General features: G+C 35.8%; 1 protein-coding gene across 12 annotated transcripts in view; it reads right to left on the bottom strand.

The window, feature by feature from the left end:
- Positions 1–25,542, bottom strand: part of CAP (Cbl-associated protein) — a 133,850-nt gene that overhangs the window by 60,909 nt on the left and 47,399 nt on the right. For 11 of the 12 annotated variants that reach the window (XR_013032829.1, XM_076519358.1, XM_076519359.1 and 8 more), the window contains exons 2-6: positions 23,362–23,513; positions 20,429–20,505; positions 19,873–19,941; positions 8,218–8,304; positions 262–5,874 (exon numbers count right to left, since the gene is read on the bottom strand). Coding sequence is in view for 11 of the 12 variants with exons in the window: in XM_076519358.1 (XP_076375473.1) it covers positions 262–5,874; positions 8,218–8,304; positions 19,873–19,941; positions 20,429–20,505; positions 23,362–23,513 (5,998 nt within the window). In the remaining variant the exon portion in view is untranslated. Of the gene's footprint in view, positions 1–261; positions 5,875–8,217; positions 8,305–19,872; positions 19,942–20,428; positions 20,506–23,361; positions 23,514–25,046; positions 25,197–25,542 lie in introns of those variants that run through there. The other variant, XM_076519353.1, reaches the window with a different exon arrangement.

The following is a 25,542-nucleotide window of genomic DNA, read 5'->3' as shown; positions in this document are numbered from 1 at the left end:
TGAATAAATTGATACGTATAATCGAAGCGACGAAAGTAAAATTCACGAGAGAAATTATTTTCAGCTAGAATGCAACACACGATATATCAACGAATGTGCCTGTTAGTGGCTGTTACATACTCAATTCTATCCCAGTAGCGATCGATCCAAGTTTTCAAGTCAGCCTCGACACTCGGACACTCAAACGAAGGATTCAAATTGGCAGCGTTCAATCTCAACACCGATCAACAACACAGCAATCCTCGGTTCGATGGGACTCACCGTCGTCGGACATCTTGAGGAACTCTTGCAGATGCTTCGGCAATTTTCCCGCGTCCTCGAATTCCTTGCCATCGATTAGACACTTCTTCTTAACTTGCTTTTCCGTCTCCGAATCATTCTCGACTTCCGGTTCGCTCTCGTCCAGGTGGATGCCAAACTTGTTCAGCCTGTTCCTTGCCTTCTCAATGAATTCGTTCTCGACGTTGGTACCGTTCTTTCCCAATTTATCATTGGACCTTTGAATGTCCTCGTGGGTGCTTATTTTGACCACCTTGTGAAGCTTTCTCTCTTCTCTCTCGAGAACCTTGTGCACGTACTCCTCGTACATTTGCTGGCGGAAGGACTCCGAGTTTTCGACCTTGCTGCTCTTCCGAGTTTCATTCTTCGTTTCGCTGCCTCTGTTTTCTTTCCTGGTAACCAGGAAGCTTTCGATCTGCTCGCTGGACTCCTCCTCGCGAAATCCGTCTCCCTGAAGGACCTTTTTCGTCGAGTCTCTCTGTTCATGCTTGTCGATCACCTCCGAGTCACCTTTCTTTGCGTCTTTCCTACATCGACTTTCACTTCGAGTCTTATCACCGTCATCTTTCGAGGCACCGCGATTCTCCTGCATCTTCTTGCTGTTCTTCCAAGTTTCATTATTCGTATCGCTGCCTCTGTTCTCTTTCCTGGTAACCAGCAAGCTTTCGATCTGCTCGCTGGACTCCTCTTCGCGAAATCCGTCTCCCTGAAGAACCTTCTTTGTCGAATCTCTCTGTTCACGCTTGTCGATCACCTCTGAGTCATCTTTCTCTGCGTTCTTTCCAAATCGACTTTCCTTTTGAGTCTTATCACCGCCATCTTTCGAGGCACCGCGATTCTCTTGCACCTGCTTGCTACTCTTCCGAGTTTCATTCTTCGTATCGCTGCCTCTGTTCTCTTTCCTGGTAACCAGCAAGCTTTCGATCTTCTCGCTGGACTCCTCCTCGCGAAATCCGTCTCCCTGAAGAACCGTTTTCGTCGAGTCTCTCTGTTCGCGCTTGTCGATCATCTCTGAACCATTTTTCTCTGTGTCCCTTCCACATCGACTTTCACTTTGGGTCTCATCACCACCATCTTTCGAGGCACCGCGATTCTCTTGTGCCTTCTTCAACGTCTCAAAGTCCTCGAACGCTTCCTTCTCCTCCTCCTCGGCCAATATAACGTTCTTCAGCTGATTCTCCAACAGTTCTATGTACCTCAACTGCTGTACCAAATAGTCTCGAGACAAGTAAGGCTTGTTGGAATCCTCCGCCTGAAGCTTCTTCAAGCTCTCCAGGATCTCCGCAGCAGTCTCGTGTTTTAGATCATCGTCGACTTTGTATTTCCTTGGCTCCAGGTGATTCCTGGCCGGACTCTGGTCGAAGATGCTGGTCGTGTCGATGCAGGACCTGTCGACGTTCACCACGCGCTTTACCGGCGCCGGTGGCACTACCCTGTCGTCGATCAGCGCCGGGTTGATGCCGTGACGCGGCTCTACAGGTCTGCGATGTGTCTTCTTCCCGCCGGTGTCCGGCATGCCGGGCGTTTTGTCTATGATCGCGCTATTCAATGTAATGGGACTTCGTCGGAATGGCGACGAGCTTCTTTCTGGCGAATTCAAGTTGAGACTGTTCACTTTCGTTGTATTCGGCCGACTGATATCGCGCTTATCGGTCTGGACTCCCTCACCCGACGGTTCTATGAGCAAATCGTCGGAGAGGGAAGCATGGCTGGAGATATCGCGTCGTGCTAGGTTCAGCCAGTCGCGAAGCTGGGTGACCTTCAGACGCTGACTTCTGTCGCACTCCGACCGCTTCGAACGGTCCTCGACCGTCCCTCTCGGCTGGTTCGAGTTCTCCTTCAGAATCTCTAGCAGCCTAGTCGGCCTATCAGCCGTTTCAGGCTTCTTCACCTCGATCCTGTACTTCGGGACAGCGACATGGGGCGGCTCGTCCTCGCAGTACCTGTGCCTGTTGAGGAACTTCGCGTGAAGATTCAGCAAGTTATCCGGGCTAGTCTTAATCGCTGCCTTTTGCTGGGACGGCGATAGGCAGACGAGAAGCCTGGGGTCCTTTACGGTGTACAGGCCCAGCCAGTTCTCTGAAACGACTTTATCCATCGAGTCTAGTTTCTTTGGCTCTGAAACAGCAGGTTTCCACGGATCAGGTGTTAGTCTAGCCGTCTCGGGTGAGAGCACACTGGGGATAGAGCGCAGGCTTTTAAAGATGTTAAATTTGGGCACTGTTATCTCGTTGATTATTTGCAAGCCATAGGGCATCGACAGCAGCCTTTTTATGCAGAGGTTGATCAAGGACTCTGGCGCGGAGCTATTTGCCAAGGGCTTTCGATCTGAACCGTCGCCCGAGTCCAGTGGGACGTAGTACAGGTCCTCCACGGGCGAATACGGTATTGGTTCCGGAGACACGTCCTTTCCATTTAAAGTGTTTGAATCGTCAGCTTTCAGCAGAGAAAGTTTGCTTTTCAAAGTGGAGCAGTCTAAGTCCTTCTGTCTACTTTTCCGCGCTTCCTCGGCTATTATCGAGCAGATGTCCGTCTGCCAGGCGTCCGCGGGATTGTACTTCACCGTGCTGAGAGAAGTCGCACTGCTGGACGAGTCTCGAACTTCTGCTTGTTGGTCGCACGTATTGTTGTAGATTTCCTCGAACTCTTCGTCGCTGTCCCGCGGACCGTTTGCTTCGCTGGTCCCGTTCTCCGTGCTAGACAACCGCTCTATGTGATTCTCTTCAGGTTTTTCAGCCATCGCTGCTCGTTCGGCGCAAGGTATCGTCGGCGACTCGTGCAACAGCCATTTTTCGCGCGAGTTTTCGGGTAACCGGTCACGCGTTATTTCAGGACTCAATCCATTGCCAAGTCTTTCAAGATAGTTACGCAATGTAGTGGTACTGTCACTTTGGAAATTTCGAATCCCGCGGGCCCTTAGATCATCAATGATTTCGCGAAGTTGCTTAGGTAGCGTAGACGCGTCCACCTTGCTCAGTACGTCGTGAATATTCTCGACGGCCACGTCACTGCCCGATATATCAGTCAATAAACCTCTGACGATGCTCAGCGCCTCGCCGATTGCCAGACTCTCCTTTGGCAGAGGAGGTCGAGTAGGTGGAGGGTCCGCTGAAATTGTTCGTCGAACTGGAGGCATCGATGGATTCCGAAATTTGTTCTGAAAATCGACGTCCGAAAGGCTAGACGACCTCTTCGGCGGCGTCGGGGGTCGTCGCTCCTTTGTCACTGTCAAATCGTTCAATTCGGACTCGCAATTTTCCTCTTTCTCAGCCATCGAAGACAATTTATCGACCTCTACAGGTGATGGAGACTCCAACATCTTGTCTGCGATATCATTTTCACATATCGGTGACACTAACGGTTCTACTTTTGCTTCTATTGATTCACAGTTACAAACAGTTTGATTATTATTCGAGTTTAATTCTTCGTTTAATTCTATTTCCGATTGTGTTGCTAATTGATCACCTGCCGCAGTGGCAGGGCCAGATAATTCTGGCTCATTACATTTTAATCCCTCGTTGAATGTTGCTTCCGACGTCGGTATCAATGTAGATTCATTTTGCAATAAATTAGTGTCCGTGCATACTTGATTAGTGTCCTTCGATTCTGATACTTCCATTTGTACATTATCTTTTATTTCATCAACTAACTGTGATTCTACCATTTTCTCATCGCCAAGCTTCTCGTCAGTCGATTTTGTGTCTTCTACTTCAATCATATTTCCGTCCTCATTAAGATCCACTTTTTTAATCGGCTCAGATTTCACTTCATCCTTCTTTTCTACTTTCATTTGTTCGTCTATATCTTCTTCGTTATTCGTCTTCAATTCTTCAAGTTCTATCTTTTCACCATTTTGCAAACTCTTTTCCCCCAAACCAAGCTCCGTATCTTCCAATTTTTCTTCCTCTGAATCCGTTGCTTCCAAATCTGCTTGAAAGTCTTCGTTCGTTGGCGCAGCCTTCGCCGCTTCGTCGACTGATTCTACATTTTCCATGCCAATTATACTCACTTCCATAGATTGTTCGAATTGAGAATTCGATTCTTCCTGCTCTTTTAACTCTAATCTTTCGTCCAATTTTTCCTCGCTGCTATTTAACGCAATTTCTTCGTTTTCCTTGACTTCATCAGTGCGTTTTCCGCTGTTCGATTCCTTTACCTTTAAATCCTCATTCGTTACGTTATTAATAGTTGATACTTCTACAAGTTTTTCGATCGATTCTTCATTTTCCACAGCAATCACATTTACTTCCACAATGTGTTCCTTCCTCTCGACTTCGATCCTCGATGCCTCCACTTCATCCAATTCTAATTGCTCGTTAAACTTCTCCTCCGTGTTATTCAACCTCGCTTCTTCGTTTTCCAGGCTCGCATCGTTAATCTTCCCGCAATTTACTATAGCTGCACTCGTTTCTTCGTTTTCTTTACTGTCAACATGCGACTCTTCAGCAGTTTTGTCAACCGACGTTTCGCTGTCCGTATCAACTACATTGATCGTCACGGTGTGACTTTCCCATTTTGCCTTGGACTCGTGTTCTTTTTCCGATCGTAGCGGTTCGTTAAAATTCTTTCCCATTTTTCTCGATGCAACTATGTCGCCGTTCAACGTCTCATCAGCAGTTTCCCGAGGTTCTAATACACCTGGCTCCGCGGGCTCCCTTGTCCCGCTAGCAATTTGCGATTCTTCCCCGTCTTCTTCGTCCTCTTCTTCTTCCTCCAAGTTCCAGTGTTTCCCATTAGTCCGACGCTCCTCCCGCCGGTATTTGCCAATCTCTTCGTTAATGAAGTCCCTGATATGCTGTTCCTCGTCTTCCGACAGCTTCTCCACCTCCTCCTGTATGATGTCTAGAAACCTGTTCGCTTGGTAGTGCTCGTAATTCCCGCGTTTCCGAACTTTCTTGTACGTCGAGCCCGTCTTTTCCTGCTTACACGACTCTTCCTCAGTGTGTGAGGGCAATTTCAGGTTCTCAATGAAGCTTCTCAGCTTCCTTTCCACGTCTTTGGGCATCACGCTGTCCCAGGTGCGTTTCGGATCCTCCGAATCCGTTTCCGCCTCCACGATCACCGGTCTGACGCTATCAGTCTCCACGTCGCTGTCACTGACATCGTGAATCTGCAACCTCTCGTCCTTTCGCCGTCTCACTGAGAACGGCTCGAACGGTTCCGACACCGTCACCGCATCCTCCAATCTATCCTTCCCGCCAACTTCCAAAATACCAACACCAGCAATGTGATCGATCGTCGCTGACAGAGGCAGGCTGCTAATTGTCTTCACTTCGAACACCCTGACGTCCGAGTTCAAGGTCACCTTTTCGATTCTCTGCCTCTCCTCCCGCCAGCTTCTCGACACCGTTTCCTGCGGGCACGTCGTTTCGCCATTCTCCGGCTCGATTTCGATCGTTTTCTCTAGTCTCTCGTCCGTTGACGCATCCTCGCGAGCTTCCACGACTTCCGGCTGTGACTCGGGCACGTTCACAGATTTTTCGGGCCGCTGGAACCGCCTCTTGTTTCGACCCCTGCGATTCCTGCGGTTCCGCGACCCTTGTGGCATGTCAATGTCTTCTGCGTCTGTCGCGTACTCCGAGGATTCGTGGAATCCTATGAAATCCAGGCATCGGGCATATCTTTCTTTGAATAATCCGTCACTCGCCGAGTGTTTTCAAATAAGTCGGGATACAGTGAGCGAAACGAGTATTCGTGAAGATTGTTAAGGGGAAAATAACGATTTCTCTTATATAGGGTCAACCGAATTGAATGACACATTGACGGATTAACGTAAAACTTAAGTCGTTTGAGGTTTGCAGACTCCTCTTAGAAAAAACTGAAAATAAGTGCCGTAATTCAAACATTCTGCAGTATTTTAGTGCAGTTTCCATTCGTAAAGACTTAATAGAATATATAGGCACTAAATATCATTTTAATTTTATATTAATTTCAACGGAGTTAATATAATATATATGTATACTTCTGTGTAACACATTTCTATACAAATTTTCTAGGAATATACATGTATGAATAATTAGCACTTACAGCAATTAAAAACTTAAATGAATGGCGCATTCGGTTTTCTTTTATACAACTACGAGGTGATACAAACAAGATTTTCTTCAAATACAATACTTTTCTTCCTGAACTTAAACTATATCAATGCAAGAAATAGAAAACTTAAATATTTAAAGTTACATGAGAAATATTTTAAATAATTGAGATTCAGAAAAGTTTTTCTTATCCCGAAAAATTTATCTGCCTAATCTCTACATTATAACAAAAAGTTTTCTTTATAATACTAATTACAGAAAAATATCAGTTACGTTAAAAGAGGACTTTATAATGGATGTTTCGTATCACTAAAAGAAACGATCAATTTACCAAAGAATTATGTAATTTAACCAAAATTTAATATCAAGATCATCAAACACTTCTCTACAGAGATTTTTTAAAGTCGTCGATGACTTAGCGATTAGAAACGATATCACATGTGTCATTATTGAAATAGAATTTCACTTATATTAAAACATAATGTAAAATTGTGTCAAACAAATGAGACATTTTGTTCCATAAGTTAATGTCATAAAATAAGCGTAATATCGAAATAAGTAAACCAGAAAATATGGCATTCAATTTGTATGACCGTATATTATTTTTTCGTGCCTGTAATAATTTATTGTCCAAGAAAATTATGTCTGAATTTTTATGAGTCGTAAATCTTTCTGAACCACGTGTATTGCTTTTAACTTATTACACGTAAGTGTTTTGTCACTTTAACAAACTTATATATCAAACAACTGTTTACTATACAAAGTTACTAACCTTGGAGCATTATTGCCTTTTTATTTGCTATGGAAACTCGTAAACAAAATGGTGTTTATAGTTGAGATGCATAAACACTTCCATTATTTATTTATTTGTTCTTATTTATTTATTCATATTTCTAATAATTCTTTTATTTACGCTTACTTCAAATGGATTGTTATTCCTACCAAATAGATAGAACGCTATTGATCTGAACAATGCATAATTGTATTATTGTAAAGTGTGCACAGAAAATTAATAAATTGTGTTCAGAACGTTATCGTGACCAATATTTTTTAGACCATCAAATTTTGATTATCATATGCCAATATTTTATCATGATTGAAATCTATCAACGTTGAACATGTTGCTATTGAAATTCGAAAAAACAAAGAGGTTCGCAAAAATTTGAATAATTTCAAACACATTCCTTATTTTCAATGGCGAATCGTAAACGTTATGAATTTTTGTAACGTATACGATAAAATTTCGACACCTGATGAATAATAATGTGGTGGATTGCATTTCCACTGGATATTGTAGAAGCCTCACGCTTCAAATGTTCTACCGGTTTTAAAATGCGCATTTAATAATAAACGACCATTCGTGGATTTACGGGTGACTATAAATATGGATTCGATCGTCAAAGCACAAAATCATCGAGCTCACGAATACTTCATGTCTCTCACTGTATGTTCATTTGAACCTCTTCCCTCCGAATCGTCTAATTTATTAAATCGTGGCTCGGGAACACTCTTTATAGTAATCAATTTATTGGGTACAAAAGCCAGAAAACAATCTAATTTCGTTCCGCTGTTAAACAGATTTGTTATTTTCAGTTTCCAGAAGCTTACTACGACAATGCTTTTAACATCGGTTGTTACAGTCGCGCTCGTATTAACGTTTTCTATTTACGGTATCTCAATGAACAACAATGCCGATAATGACAAGCGTTAGTCTATTTTCTTGTTTAACGAAATGTTCGATCGACTTTTAATCGATTGTATCTTCCAAGCGAAAACGAAAGATGCGCGCGAGAAATGGCGAAAGAGAGAAAAAGCGTGTGTTTCTTTGCGTTCGTGCGACACTCAATCCAACATTCCAAAATATGTCCACTAAGACTTTGAATAATAAGAAAGTTTCACTTACTTGATTTGCTTTCGTCTCGTTGCTCGATCGAGGAACTCTTCGGACCGCCGTTTTGGTTTACGTAGCTGCGACCAGATTTTGTGTCATCTGGAAAACAAATCATTTTGTTTGTGTTCACATCAAAATTGTCGTTCATTGCTTGTGGACATTCAAAGAAACGAATTTCAACTATATTATTAGTTTACAATAATACTATTTTCTCGAATAACGACGACTCTGAGGCACCAATAAAATTTTCCATACTGTAATTTCAAACTGTTTCCATTTAATAAATAAATTTAATAAATAAATTACTAAAAATACAACAATGGTATGAGTATGTGTTCATCGTCACATGCAAAAGGAGGCTAAAAATTGAAAAGAAACAGAAATCTTTAATGTCGAATGAAATTTCTTGAGTTTGAATTAAAATGTCTTCGAGTGCAATTTTTGAAATGTCAAAAAACATAGTTGCAAAATTCAGAATATATGTTTCTATCTGAATTCGATCATGTGATATTACAAACTGTAGTAAATTGAAAAACGAATCATAAAATTGTAAATTATTATATGATGCTAGAATATTGTCGAACGTTAGAAATTACGAGATTTGGTCACAAGAATTTAATTTATATTTCAAAGTGGCATCGTACGTAGCAGTGTATCAGAGCAGAACATTCGATAAAATATTTCAATCAAATTATTCAAATGATTAATTTGAAATTTAGTATTACATAATGCATGATTAATGTAGAATATCGAGTAGAAAAAATATAATTAATAATAAACTAAAAATATAATATAGTTAAATGTGACAAAACAGTTATCAATTACTTTTCTCATATAAGAATTACATAAATCATTGCTAATGCATGAAAACAACAATTATAAACACAAACTAATTTTTATGTGATATTACATAATAACGTTGTAAAATAATAGTATACATATAACATAATAAAATAATTTCTATATATTCTTTCATATTTATTTCACTGTTAATATTTATTCCACCATTCGCTTTCACACTTGCAAACCCCATAAATGCATAATATCTGTAATATACGAGTCTTTAATTTAACTCAATGCTTTAATTTCATGTTTCTTACACATTCGGTATGAAATTTACCGAATACCTTAATTTCATACTTTGATAAGAATTTATGACGCATTCCTGATTCGAATCTTCGAAAATTATTCCTTAAACCACAGAGTCTGTTCGTGCAGGTTGCTTATAAACTATTCGAAATAATTTGACAGCGTGTAACCAAGTACAATTTCCCCCAATTCTTTTCGAAAGCAATTGAGTAATAAAATCGTTTGAAACGAACCTGATGTGCACGGAAATCACCGAAAATGGCAGTGGGTTCGCGTGACAGTGGCTTGTGAGTTCCGAATGAAATGTCAAAGGGCCACGAATCACCGACATGGCCTCTAGGGTCCATGAATCGCGAGAACGGACTGACGATGAGCGCGAACAGGTCCGCCAGCCGTGAAACACGCTCGGTTCCCCACCCTCGCATCTATTGTTTATGTAATTTCTGAAATTGTCCTTTTGATTTAGCGGGGCCGTCGTTAAACTTGCCGGTATACCTCGCTTAATCAATCGGATCAGCTCAACGTTTACATTAAATTTCCAAACGAGAACTTTATATTTTCATTAATTTACACATTTTAATGAAAAAATATAATTAATATTAATCTATAAAAGTAATCTCTAAAAATATAATTCATAATTAATAATAATGTTGTTCAACAAATTTAATGCAAACAGTTTTCTGAATGTATAATTTTTATTTATTTGTTCTATATGCGCATACAAAATGAAAACAATCTCCTCATTTCAAATGAACATTTGCAATATTTGTTTACTATAGTACGTTCAATATACATATAAATAAATTACATTATTTACATTATTTTTATTATTCTATTTTGTACTATTCCATTGTATTGTCTATGTTATAGAATATCTACAAAAGATAATGAAATAAAAATAAATTTCCTGCAATTATGGTTCTGTGCCTTTAAATATTATCGAATAATTTAAAGTTTACTAACTTCAATAATATTTATATAAGAAGATTACATTTTTTTTTATTAATTCTTCGTGTTCAGACCGTCACTGTTATTTAATAATTCTAGTTAATAATTCGTTACTCTTTTATTCTACCTACGATGTATAAATCAATATTGTCGTGACCCGAGCTCAGTGAGTTTGTTGCATTATACGTCGAGAGAAGTCGAGCAACCCTTTTGAAATCTCGAGAAGCCAAACCTAATTAGAGTGTCGTTCACCTTTCAGCAACAAGGAACAAAGAAATGACAGAAGATCTTTGAACGTCGAGACGTCCAAATGACTTTTTTCTTTTCGCGGCAACTCGTTTATTTTGCATCACTAATTTGAACACATATCTCGCCGTAAATAAGAGATGCATTATTTTTACATAATTATTTCTAATAATAATATTCCGAGACTCGAACAATAAAATCTTTTGTTAATTTAAATTCACAAATATTAATATATTAAAATCGAAATAAGAGTCTATATATGAAGAATTCCAATTCGATTTCCCAGTTCACCATTTAAACTTGAAGTTGACGTCAAAAACTTCGAATATGATTGTTGTATTTTGAATAGAATCGGGAAAACAATTTAAATTCGGAAAATTCCAATTCGATTTACCAGTTCACCGTTTAAACTTGAAGTCGAAGTCGAGTTTATCTTCGGATACAACCGTCAGGTTTTAAATTTGCATTTGCTCGTTCGAATCAATTCGTATATATTCAACTTCTTAGATTTAATTAAAACGATGCTGCTGTCCAAATTTAAATTTCAATATTAAAACTTAAATTTAAATTTAATTTTATATTTAAATTGAATACTATTATTTAATTATAATATCACACTGAAATTGAATATTAATATTTAATTTTATATATAAATTTATTATTAATATTTAAACGTAATTTTATATACAAATTTATTATTAATATTTAAATGTAATTTTATATACAAATTTATTATTAATATTTAAATTTAATTATACAGATCCATTTATTATTAATATTTAAATTTAATGTCTTGTTTAAACTTAATATTAATATTAATATTAATATTAATATTAATAATTAATATTTCAATACAATACTAATACTAATGTCAATAGCAATATCTGAATTTATATTTATCCTTTCATAATCGAACTTAATAATTTTAGTTTGAATATAGCTCTTAATTTACAATTGTCCAAAGGAATTAAGTATTCCTTAAATAAATAAACGTTCTGTTATAGAAATGTTTCCTACAATAATAAAGGAACATTGTTTAATTATAACAACGATAATAATAATAATTACACCGTACCTTTTAGAAAAACGCTACAACAATAAAAATTCGTATAGCAATGTTTGAAGCGCCAAAATTTCGAGCAACAGTGTACATGAAATCTTAAATCGAAATTAAGATAGGACAGACTAATTATCATACTGTTATTGACGCAACGGGAATGACCGATGAATGAGAATAATATTTGAAATATCGTTAATTCGGTAATTGACGACACCTATTCGTCGAACAATCAAATTAAGTTTTGCTTCGAAATAGGGGCAACGTTCTGATAATCGATAACTCCGTTTGAATCCGAATCCTTCCGCATCGAATTCGTCGCGCGGCTCTGTTGTCACTGGTGATGTAATGAAAAGTGTGGAAAATGAATGGGTGTGCTCGCGATAGTAGTCGTTCCGCCATTGTTTACTCGGAAGGAAGTTCAACTCGGAAATGGTTGTATTCATGAACGAGGGGTGAGACCGTGTGCCTCGAATACTCACAAAACTTGATTCAAAGTGTGCGTGCATGACACAAACCAGGTACAGTGGCGACAAAAAGTGTTCCCCTTGCACCAAATATATTGAAAGAAAGAAATAAAGTAACGCAACAGTAAATCAAAATTCCAAACAAATTAATAATATTAATACATCATCGATTAATCATCGACGATAGAATTTTATTTTATTTTGATCACTTGAATTTCAAGTTGAATTTTGAATTGACTTGTTCAGCAAAAGACTTCTTCGGAAACATACTGAACCATTTCACTAATTCCACTGCGTAGGTTATTAAATATTATACTTCGTAATGTTCATTTCTTCACCTTTTATTTCATTTGTATGATTTAAACGAGTCTAAGTAGCCCGTAAATAAATAAATAAATAAATAAATAAATAAATAATAATAATAATAATAATAATTTCACAGTATGCAACTTTGGGTACGTGGAAACGTTAGTGAAATTCAAATTTTAAACGTCAAGGTGTCTACAAAACTGTTCGTTTATGAAAAGCTTATTGATATTCAGGATTAAAACGGGAGCCAGTTCACAGAACTACGAGTTTATGGAATGATTATCGAAATTCAGAGTGGGAACGCCAGACAGTTCGTGAAGCTACGAGTTCGTGAAAATAATTATCGAAATTCAGAGCTGAAACGACAGGTAGTTTGCGAAACTGCGCAGAATAAAAGCAGTTTAAATTCATGTTATGTTTATGATACACCGTGTATCTCATAAAATATAGTTAGAGTATATCAGTCTAATAATACTCTCTTGCCACTAAATCGCTGTTGCGTGTGTTTCTTGGTGAAATTGTGGAACTCCATCGTTTCGTCGTTAGAGACGTTATCGACGAAATAGTTGGATCCTCGTAAAAATCCTCGTAATGTATCCTATAAGGTGAGTTGTTCATACTTTAATACAAAATGTTTATCATTCATGATCCCTAAACTGCGATTTATGCAATTTTGACTAAAATAACTAGGTTAAATACGAAACTGTCAAGACATTTGAAAAATTGAAGAATATCTTTCTGACGCGTGCGACTTGTTTAAATGACTGAAAGAGTAAAAACATTTTTATCAGAGAATTAAGTTTCTTATAATCAGCTTAGATCATTTTTATTTGGCATAAAAATCGGCAGTCTAATGATCACATTAGTGGCTATTAAAATTCAAAGAAATTATACGATATATTTTATACAATATAAACAATATTATACGATATATAATTCATCGTAATTATTCGCACATGTTATTATATAATGCATCGTGATTGTTCGCTCATGCTGCATATAATTTACACTGCACAAATAATACAAGAACAAAATCGTCAATGTCAAAATGGACATAATTGAAAATATTCTCGAATTTCGAAACGGCGTAAAATTATGCTGACACTGTGAATAGCGCCGCGTTTAATTTAACCGCTCGAATTCTTCATTTAATAACAACAATTGCTTTTCACCCCTTTGATCCAAGGTTGCACAAAGGGTCGTCAACGAACAATCAAGCCGCACACTGCGCTTATTAACCACGTAATTGATCCGGCGATGAGGCCAAGAAGACCATTCGCAATGCTTGAGCTAATCTCGAATAGCTCTCGAGTCAAGGAGACCAGTAGGAGCAATTATAACGGTGGGAGTGGCTACACATCAGGTAAATATGATTTCTGTGATTGTTCGAAGCTAATCGAATTTTTCAAACTTCTGCAACGTAACTGGAACAATAGAGTTCAAGCGGTGCTTGAGCTTCGTTATAACAGCGAACGGTAACAGCAAATGTTTCACGATGCCATTCTTGTTCCGGACAAATTGCAGGTAAAATTTCATTTATTCGTTAACAGGATAGATATTTGAATTGCGACGGTGAATGAAGTAATAATGTTCATGTGAATGAATTTCTGGTTATGTCTGTTGCGCGCGGTTATCGGCGTCGAATAAAGTGGACACGGACAGTTTGAAGGTGCGCCGGTTGGCGTCATGCCCCGCAGAGGCCGAGCCCGTATTTCCGCAGCTCCATCTTCCATCTTTCGTCCTTTATCCATGCATTCGACACCCATTAACCGAACCCTACATAGAGATTCCTACGATCTCGATACCTCTTTAGTTATGTCATTGATCGTTCGAATATATTTTATTGTTTCGGCCATGACTCATTAGACAGTCCGAAGGCCTTCCATCCTTTCGGTAATCTCCATCTTCCGATTCTGCACGCGGACATTTTTCATTTCACGATCTCCTAAATACAAGCGTTATTCACGTCGATCAAATCAAAATAAAATTCTACCTTTCTGTTATCAATATTTCTATCAGAATTTTAGCAAAACTTTATTCGGATGACGAACAAGCGATAAGAATTAACGCATAAAATTGTAATCAACATTATCGAATAAATATTCAATCGAATAAAAATTTATCGAAATAAATATTTATCCGAGTAACATTTTAATTGGAATTTCAATTTCAATTTTGCTACGTGTACTTAAAAATTAAATTTTAGAATTATGTAAATAGAATTTTATTCTTGCTCGGTTCATTTCGATTGCCTGTATTTTCATTTTATTTTTGAAGTAAAATTATATTTCGATAAGAATGTTTGTTAATTATGTTTTCGTGATTACGTTTTGATAATAATGTTTTTACAATTAAATGTTGATATTATGTTTTAAGAATTATGTTCTGCTGTTTGAATTTAATACTGTTCACGGTTATATTTCACTGTCGGTATGTCTGGATTTAATATAACTAGCTACATTCTCCCGCTGGATTTAATATAAATAGCTGTATGCGTAATTTCGACTTTCTGCTAGAAAATTAAAATTTAGACAGTACGTTTATAACTCTACGACAAAATGGACCCACCACTTTCCGGGGTTTAAAATTTCAGCACACTTTGAATGTCTAATAACTACAATTAACAAACTGGATTTTAAATACGCGTCTCGAATTTAATTTGATCATCACAGTTAACTAGCATCCATAAGTAACAGCTGAGCAAATGCACGTATCGAATTCAATTTAATCACCGTAATTAACTAGCCTCCGCGATTAACTGAATTTGAAGCGCACGTTTCAAATTCAATTTGATGACTAATATTTGGAACTCGCCTTTTAATTTTATCGCCGAAACCTGAACTTCATTATGCAAATGTATCGATCTGAATATGAATTTCGTCGTGCAGTCGAAATTGATATAAAATGTAACTGTTGAAATTTAAATTGCAAATTGAGATTTCATCAACACGTATGTCATTACAATTTGCGTGTAACTATTGAACTATCTGTCTGATTCTTAATTCAAATATAACATTATATGAATGTTTATAGAAATTCTCATTTTCACACATTATTTTACAAAAATTAGCTTTCTTCGCCTACTAAAAGATCGCTTGTTATAAAAAGAAAATGAGGTAGTATAAGACCTTGTTAATTTATACATTCTTTTGCATTTTAAAAATCTGCACATAAATAGAAAAAAATCTGCAGTCTAGTTAGAACAATTAGTGTAATTCGAAACCAATAAATATCAATCTCTAAATGCAAATTAGCAACGTATTCACAATTTTTTAAAATTGAATTTATTCCTCAATTTCGAAGAAGAAACAACGAAAGATAATTTTGCTACATTGTGTTCGAAAATGAAATTATATAAAATAACATGGTAAATAGACTGCGGATCTTTAAGTAAACTAAAAGTTTTTTGATTCAATTGCAAGAAACAGAAGCTAAATGAAAACATATTCCTTCTTTTAATCATTTCGAAAAGTTAAGGAAAATGTATGGACACTCTTTCCCACACTTAATTTTACGTATCATGTCAAAAATACATTCAACAATGTCGATATATACAACTTCTAAGTAACTTCTATTTTTTGCAACAGTGGCTGAAAATTTTTATTTTGCAGAATGATCTGCAGTCTGCTAATGCTTACTTCTAATCTGCTAATGGTTACTTCAAAGTGACCAGAACCGTTAAAACGAATTCTTAAACATTACCAGTTTGTTCAGCGACATCAGACTGCGGGTCGAAATATGAATCGAAACAAATCCCTTCATCGTTCAGTGAAACGTCGCTTTCGTCAATAGTTTCCAAAGTCGCAGCTCTCTTCTTTTCCTTCATCGAACTCGCGTCGTATTCTTCGACTACAATATCCAAATTCTTTCGATTCGATGTGTCCCGAGTATCTTCTACCTCGAAACGGACAGTTTTCGACTCGAGCAGAATACCACGGACTGCATCAACCTTCTTTTTCTTCAAAATGGACGGTCGAACGAATAGATCGATCACGGTTCGCTGAATATCTTTCGTGTCAGCGTAAAACATCCCAAAATTCGATCTTCTCTTCTGGGACTCACTGATAGCATCCCAACTATTTATTCCCTGATGATTCCACGGATATATCATCGATCTACCAACGAAAGATTCAGCGATGGGTATAGCTACCGTGTTCATTCTCCTCAAGTCCAAAGTGTTCAGCTTATTCTCCAAATTTTGCCTAGTCTCGCCGTTCCTGAAGCTAGCTGGTGGCTCGATGAGAAACTTGGAGAGTTCCAGCTGCTCGCATCGGTCATGCTCGAGCTGTTTCTTCCTCGTTATACTTCCGCCTTCCACGATTTCGACGATTTTAATCTTGGAGTTTACTTTGGGAACAATGTTCTCGGTTCCCTGTTCGCCGACACTCAATTTCGAGTGTTTGATTCGTGTCTTCTTGGCCCGAAGATGCGCTTCGAGTCTTCTGGACCTGAATCGTCTGTTGCGTTTCAGGCACGAGCGGAACGAGCGGACGAAAGACAAGAATCGCGATTCTTTACTACTGGAGCTACTATCCTTCGATCTTCTTCTGGTCACCAATGTATCGAAATCTTGGAACGACGGGTTCGAAGATAAACTCATTTGTTTCACGCTGGCGAAGCATTGCGAGCAATCCAAAAATTTCATTTTTCGTGGAGAAATTGATAATCAGTTAGAAGAATTTGCAATAGTAACCTATCGATGATATTAAACAATAGAAAGATTCGTTGTCGATTTCATTTCAAAATCAAGTGAAGATGTGACAAGCTGAAAATTTCAACGTTCGAAACTGGATTGAATCATTGTAATTGAATTTGATTGTTTGACTGTGTTATTGTGTTCGATTGCTTGATTCGATTTTTATAATCCAAATTTATAATTTTTCATGATCTCAAAATTTTACGATCATCCTATAGCAGTTACTTTCGTAGACCTGCATTTAACAAGTACTTGAGCAGATGTCGTCGGTTTAAATTCATTGTGTTTCTTTCATTTAAATGACGCCAACACTTGCTTCACATCACAGTGATCATTAAGGTTATAACCATTGAGATTGGAGGTGTATTTCCGTTTTCAATTACCGATCGATCCACTAGTTCCGGCTCGAATTATGTAATACGCTGTGTAACGAGTCGACCGGTGAAAAAAGCGGTAAATTTCCTATAGTGTCGATCAGACGTGACCATCTGCAGATTCGTGATTCAAGGTAGCATCACCGTTTCTGTATCTCAAATTGCTCGACCAACGAATCTTGCGTCATTGTTAGAACCACCTGTTGTCGCCGGTAAATCACTGTATTTTATATTTCCATGTGACATCGTTGCAAACAATTGACGGCAACACGTTCTGTTCTCGTGTCAAAGAGCGTGTCACGCGTAGGATACGAAAGTTAGACAGAAATTCGCTTTCATCGATAATTTCACACTGTAGCTCATCGAAAATGTAACTGAATAACACACGAACAGAGGTGCTAGCACACTGGACAAGGTGTATGTGAATACTGGCAGAAAGGTGGGTCAAGTAGTTTGAAAAGGAAAAAGAGGGTCGCCTTCTAGGGCGTCTTCCAGGTGAACGAAGGGGTGCGGCCGCCGTTCAAGGAACACAAATGGGGCCTATGATTATGGAAGCAGGTGCACTGTAGAGATGGCTACGATACCCTCACGAGCATGCCAATTAGTAAACATGGATGAATTGCGAATGCACTCGGATTACAAACAGCATAGTCACCGATTATTAATCAACAATTCGATTAATCAAATACGTTAGGTGTATGCAAAAGTCCTAGGATTAGAATTGTTCATATAACTGCTGTTGAAATTTTTGCTCATTGATGATAAAAGCAAATGTTATAATAAATGTTTTGATATATTGAGAACTTGTTAATATACACATAAATGTATTGGCCTCTTTATAAGTTACTCAAAATACAAATAGTATATCAAGAATATTAAGTGTATGCTAAAGTTTTCGTCTTTTTCCAGATTCTTATTATTTATTCATAATATAAGCATTGACAAATAGTAACAGAAATAAAAGACACATATTAAGAAAATGTTAATATAAACATGAATGTTTCCTTTTTCACAAGTCACTCAAATTATAAATAATATAATCCGCAATTCATATATTGAAAATATTAAGTGTATGCAAAAGCGTTAAGCATTAGACTTATTCGTATAACTGATTTAGAAAGTTTGTTCATTAATGATAAAGGTAAATGTAATAACAAAACTCGTCGTATGAGTTATATTGCTTCTTATAAGTCATAGAATTAAATAATTAAACGCTGATTTAAGGAAGGATTCAGTTATTGTCAAATGTTGTGAAAAATGTTTCGGCAATCTCTATTGTCGGTTTCATCACTAAAAGTTCTGCACTCGAATATTACGTCATACAATTAAAACTGTTTTACAATTTTTACATAAAAGCAGACGTTACATCATTTTCTATCTGTTACAAAATCAAAAGCATTTGTACTTTCGTAATATTTTTATATTGCGCATATTAACAATCTATTTTAGCAAATATGCAAACATTTCTGTAAATATCGTTCGATTCTTCCGTAAAACTTGTTTAATGCATATGCAATACTGTATTACGCTTTGAATTAATGTTCAAATTGTTACAATCATAGTCAAGATTTTGTACAAAATATTTGATATTAATTACATTCTTGAAAGTGTCTCTATCAAACAATGGTACGATGAAAAACACGATTAAAAACAAGATTAAACATTCTGAATACATCAGTCATAAGCAAAGATTTATCACTAAATATATTGATAAAATGGACAGTGAAAGATAAACTAAATAAGGAAGAGTTGAGTGATCAAATGGACAAATATAGTAATTTAATGTTTGATATTATTTTCAAGATTATCTAAAACCCTCGGGAGTCTTTCTAAGTGATACTAGGTGTTTTTATTTTTATAGTATCTTAAGTAGTACCATGGAATAGCATAATCGATACTTTTAGTTATTATCTATATTTATTTAATTGTTGTCGTATGCGTACTTACAAACACTACTTATTTATTAAATAATACTGTCTAAAAATGTAAAATGTAATAAAATTCAAAAGAACGCAATCAATAAACAATTTTATAATTTACCTAAAGTTTATTTTGAAAAGTTGAAGAAGTTTGAGATGGTTCATTTCCTATTTCCGATTGATAAATTTTTTACCAAGTAAATTTTTAACAGATTTTTGATAACCGAAATTATGCGTGTTTATGGATAACAGTTTGTTTATTAAATTTATTTAGTAATTGATTTTTCATAATTTCAATTAATTGAATTAATTAAAGAATTAAGCAGATTCAATAGAATAATGTAAACGCATGTGTGCAACAGTTAAACTACGATATTTCTAAACGTAGCTATCCCTAGGATAGAAAGTTTGAAGTAGGACAAATTAGGAAAATTATGCACATAAAACAGGCTTTATCTTCTTGTCAAATAGCCTGAAAGGGTCATGTCATTACTTGTGAGGCAGCGGATTTAAAATGACCCAGCCTCAGTCACGCGAAGGTTGAAGAAACTAAAGTACTTACTCGTTTCGTTTTTCTTGGACTCTGTCGTTACAATCTGCGTGTTCGATGTGCTTTTCGTCGTCGTTGTTCCTGCAACGCGAAAAATAACATACTTAATTGAAATGTTTAATCAAATTTCCAATAAGAATTAAAAACAGAAGATATTAAGTAATATTTACTCATTCATTTTTACAGCAGATTCGAGGAAACTGAATTCAAATGAGACTGGATTCTAATAATTTTTTGAGTTTACAACTTTTTGAAAACTTTCAAATGGTGTAAATGCATGAACTTTTAGCAAGATCACAATTTAATTGTGGAATTTATACATTTGACGTTCACAGAGATTTGCAAATAGGGATCAAGTACTATACTTGATGCAATTTAAAAGTGGAAATTATATCTACAAATGTTAACTGAATGGTATTTATAAAAATAATCGCAGTTTAGATTATTATACACACTACTTGTAAAAATACAATTTTTGAAAAAATTTTTCTTCCCCAATTTTCGATTAATTCTAACGTTTTTTGGAACATGATTGCAAAACAGATAATAATAATTAAATATAACTTACTACTGAGAATTTCGGTAGTGGTGTTTTCCTGAAGACTGCTTTTGTAAATTCGTCGTTTGGGAGAGCCAATATTTTCCCTGAAAACAATAAGATACACATTATTACAACCTTTCACAAATTTTCAATAAATAATGCAACACAATATAATAAATAATATTTTAAAGTGGAAGCAGAAATGTATTTTAAATATCAAGTAAGCTTGAAATGAAAATTCATTCGAATAATAATTAATTATAAAAATCTCCCGATAATATAATAAATTATTTCTCATTGAAAATCCTTCTTTTAATAATTAAAATTTTCTAATTAATGATTCATAATCCTCCACGAAATTGTCACAGTAAATTACCGAGCATGACTTTTTGTTTCGTAATTAACCCTTTGACCTACGATTTCTTTCATTTCTATTTCTTACACGCTAATTTTACATGATTTGCCCGGCATTGCATTAATGCATTGAAATTTATTCGAATTATGTTTCTAGTAATCTTGGCCTCGCTGGTCGACGGTCGTCCCCATGGCATTCAACGTGACAAAAATCTTAGCTGTGAGTTCTACATATATTTTCAAGAACTGTTGAATAACTACCAATGGGTGATACCTCAGGGTCGAAGTGCATATACATATTCTACCTCTACAAGTTAGTTATTTACGTATAGTGTAATTATAGATTCCGATATGCGTAATTCTAGGATCGTTTCATTGGCTGATGGTTGATCATACCCTTCACCCATCTATGATTTCCGTGTAGTGCAATAGGTCTCCCTTAATGAATCGAGCTGCAAGAGGCCGGTGCACACGGGACTAGGCGGGATAAGAAGAACGCGAGTAGGGATATTCGACTTGTTCGTTGCGGAAACCCAACCCAGTTAATAAGATAATCATTCAATAGTAACCGTGTGTCTCATTACTATGCTGCGAACGTTTGTGTCTGTGGCATCCTCCACCAGATTTCTTGGAACAGACGCTGTAACTCTACGGGCTACGCAAGTCCAGAGAAAGGGTGGGGGTAGAATGGACCCAGTGACTATCTTCTTTTTCCATTGTAGCGAAATTCTATTCTTACGTTCGATCTTCTAGTGTACGGGTTGGGTGAGTAGGATCCAGGAAGAAAATTAGTTTATTCGTAATTTATATTAAAATGGTATTTTCGAGGTCTTTATTAAAATAATATTTTTAACATTTTTATTTAAAGTGGTGGTTTGGAGATTTGTATAAAAATGGTACTTTGGAGATTTGTATAAAATGGTATTTTATAGATTTTTATTGTATTAATATTTTCTTAAAGTTTAACTGAAAAAAAATGAGTAAAAGAATTTAAAATGTGAACTGTATATTGAAAATAATGAATAATATGAAATTTACATTATGTTCTTCTAGAAACGTAACATAAGATGTGTGTTCAAAATACTATTTTCTTTTTCTATTCTTTTAGAAAAGAATACTCCTATCAACTATTATGATGAAATTCCTCAATAATTTATTCTTTACTAACTACAATTTTATACAATAAAGCAGCAATCTTATTACATACGGAAACGACTTCATTACAAGAAATATGAACAAAATATATAATTCTTTAGATGGATATTTGAAGATTGTAATATTATCGTGATTTCTTTAACAATTTTAGTAAGTTGAAAATAATTTAAAATCATTCATAAATTCTCTTAATCTGTCTACTGTTACCAAATTATTTTTGTCGTAAATGCATCAATTCACAGTCTAATTATGATGCAAACGCTCTTAAGAACATGGTCGTTTAAGTATCGTAAATGTAATTGAAAAGCTACAAAAATGAAATACACGCCCTGTCGAATGGACTAAATTTAGGTATCTGACCGCTGAGGTTTCCACTCAGCCTACCCTATTTCATCGTCTAACCATATAGCCTCTTTCTTTCCTTGGTCTCAAACGTTCAATAAACCCTTTAGCGAGCTACTGAGTCGATCCGCCTTCTCATCTCTCGACCGTGAATGCGGTCTACTTGGTTCGTTTCATTTTAGTGCAAGAAACGTTTTTCTTTTTGTACTCAAAATAGCAGAAAAAAAATTTCTCAATTTTCATCTCGAACCTAAATTTGTATACATATCCGAATTCGAACAAAATTAGATTAATTCTTGAACGACAGACAGACTTATTTTTGAAGATACTTCTTGTAAACTTATTAAACTTTCTTTTGTTTCGAGTATGATAGTAATTTATTTATTAACGAGTCCCATACGTGGCTAACGCGTGCTATTTCATAATGATGACAAGACAGAATATGTTTAGACTATTCACAAATTTTATTACGATATATGCTTGGACTAAGAAATTCGTTGAATCATTTTCTGTGAAAGAGTCCAATTTCAACAACTTTAAAAAAGACAGTGTGAAGCCGCTATTTTGACCTGCTTGATTGATGGCAACGATTAAATAATTGGGTGACGATTTAAATACGCTAGGTAGAAATGACACTATAATCCCCTGAATAAAATGTTTTATGTATCGTAGATAATTTTTAACAACCACAGCTTTTAGAGATAACTACGGCGAATTACCCTATTTTCAATTATAATGTTATTACAAATATGATGTTATTTACTTTATTATTTACGTAAATATACAATATTTATTTTATTATCTGCTAGGAGATAGACTTCTAGCATTGCAATACGGTCACAAGAAAATCAATTAACCCTCAACCAATCACGTTCCGCATGTAAGAAAACTTGTATCATTTACAAATTTTTTAGTAATTCCAATGATTTAAAAAAAATGTGCGTTCGTTAGGCCATTTCCATTTATGTTCAGTTTGCAATGAATACTAAGAAGTTTGTTAATTCTTTACTTTTTTCTTTTCTTCTAGAGACAACAGCCGAATATCACATGTACGATTAATCAAATTTAAACTTACTCTACATTTTCTGTTTTTTCGAAAATTAACTTACTGATTCAAACCAAGCTTTAATTGGTCCCCAGCATTCCGTAAAAGTGCGTGCGCCTCACTGTTTGTTAGATCCCGAGTGCTTCTTCCATTAATACTGCTAATTAAATCGCCTTCTCTCACTCCCTGTTGAGCCGCTTTACTCCCTGGATTAACCTGCAACGGAAATTCAAATTCTTTTTTAGTTTCGACACAAAGCTTTTATTGTATACAATTTAATTTATTATCAAAGAATAATGTACATTGCGCGCAGATATTAAAATATTCGCATGAGTTATATTCCATCAATAGAAATACCATAATAGAATAATTATCTACTACGTTATTATTTACGAACGATATTATTAGTTATTTGTTATACGTAGATAATACATTTTATCGTGAATAGCAAATCAAACAGCTTTGTCTCTTATCTAACCGGGCACATATTGCATCTGACAGTTAATAGAAATATCTGCCATATGTCATCAGTCATAAAATTACGCTGTAGGTATCGAGAAGTTGACATCTTTTTACTGTGGAAAAGGAACCAAAAAAATTATGTTTATGGCGTAATCTATTCAAGTAACTTCTTCGCAAATACATTCGATGCAAAAAGTATTCGTACACCTTTTAATAATATTTTTATAATAATACCAAGCGATCTAAATTTTTTTGTGATGTTACAAGAATTAGTTTACTAATTCCTCCTGTTTAACAATCACTAAAAATTGGCAAAAATGGCAAAAAACTGATTTCAATGAAATTTTCAGTATGCATATAAGTTAGCGAGATCTACAAATCATATTTTTTTTTAATTTCTTTATTTTGTTTGTCGGTCCAACAAATTGCAATTTTTGAAAACAATTTTTTAGCCATTGTCTAGTAAACTAAATAATTCCTGTAACATCCCCAAAAAATTATAATCGCTGTACGCAATTAAAAAGAAGTTATTCCGTGTTAAAAGTTTTACAAGTACTCTTCACATCGACTATGCTTTTGGCAATGAAGACGTTCTTAGAACCTACTTTCTCAACACTTTTCCAGCTCCTTCGTCCTATTTTGATACGAATAGCGGAAGCTTCATTGGTACGGCCAATTAACGTAACGATTTTGTAAGCAGAGAAGTTAGAAAAATAAATATCATACCTTCCGAAACGGAAAAGCAATGAAAAATCTGAAAGATGTGTCGAGAGCATGTTCCAGAAACGTTTTGAACAGCTTTGCAACGGTGGCTGAAGTATGGTAACAGCGCAAATAAGCTATTCTAAAGGAAGTACGTGTAGCAACGATAGCAACCTATCGTCTGATGCTGCAGGAACTACGCGAAATATTTCAACCCACTTTTATCTAAAGTAGGCACTAAGTACCAGAGGACACAGATAAAAAGAGTAAGAATGTGTGCAAAAATATATATCTTTGCAATTTTTACGTTTATAGTGCCATTGCGTGTTCTTTACCTCAATGCAGAACCGGATAAATTGTTTTATAGCTGTGATAAATATTATTGTTGAATCCGTATGCAGTACGCTAATTTAAAAATTCATTAAACTACTGGACTATTGGAACTACTGTGTATGCTCGACTGACATTTCTTGGTCAAAGAAACAATAATAGGAAACGACAGAGTGACATGTGTAACTGAGAAAAAATGTGTACATTCATGAACTATCTTTAGAAGTTCCGAAACATTTTACTTAAGATTCTCACCGTGTACTTTCGTTGCCCTGACGTTCGGAACTTCAACATACTGGAAACTTTCTTGACGTCCACCGTGTTGTCGATACGTTAACGAGAACAACACAAGAAGAGCGGATCGATCCTCTCTTGAACGCGTTTTGAAAACTTCAAACTTTTCGTCTAATGCAATAAAGAATTTCCGTGACTTATTACAACGAAAGTTATTACCGAGCAAAGTTCACGAGAAATGCCAGATCCATTCGGAATGCGCTCTCATACTTTTAATCCTTCGAAAAAGTGCAGTATTAATCTATATTTGCAAGCGGAATAATCAGGATAATAATACGGCACAATAATGAACCCGCTAAAATATTTACATTTCCTTCTTGAAATTTTAAAGTTATGAGATTTACCGATTACGTTTGACATAAGTAGACCACGTTTCTTTATGCAAAATCAAAATTTGCTGAGTTAATTGTAAGAGACAGAAATGAAATAAAAATGAACTTTTTTCATTAATAATGTC

Source organism: Megalopta genalis, chromosome 2 (genome assembly GCF_051020955.1).
Source record: "Megalopta genalis isolate 19385.01 chromosome 2, iyMegGena1_principal, whole genome shotgun sequence".
Lineage (NCBI taxonomy): Eukaryota > Metazoa > Arthropoda > Insecta > Hymenoptera > Halictidae > Megalopta > Megalopta genalis.
The sequence above is the reverse complement of the archived record's forward strand: the minus strand, read 5'-3'. Positions and strand labels throughout refer to the sequence as shown.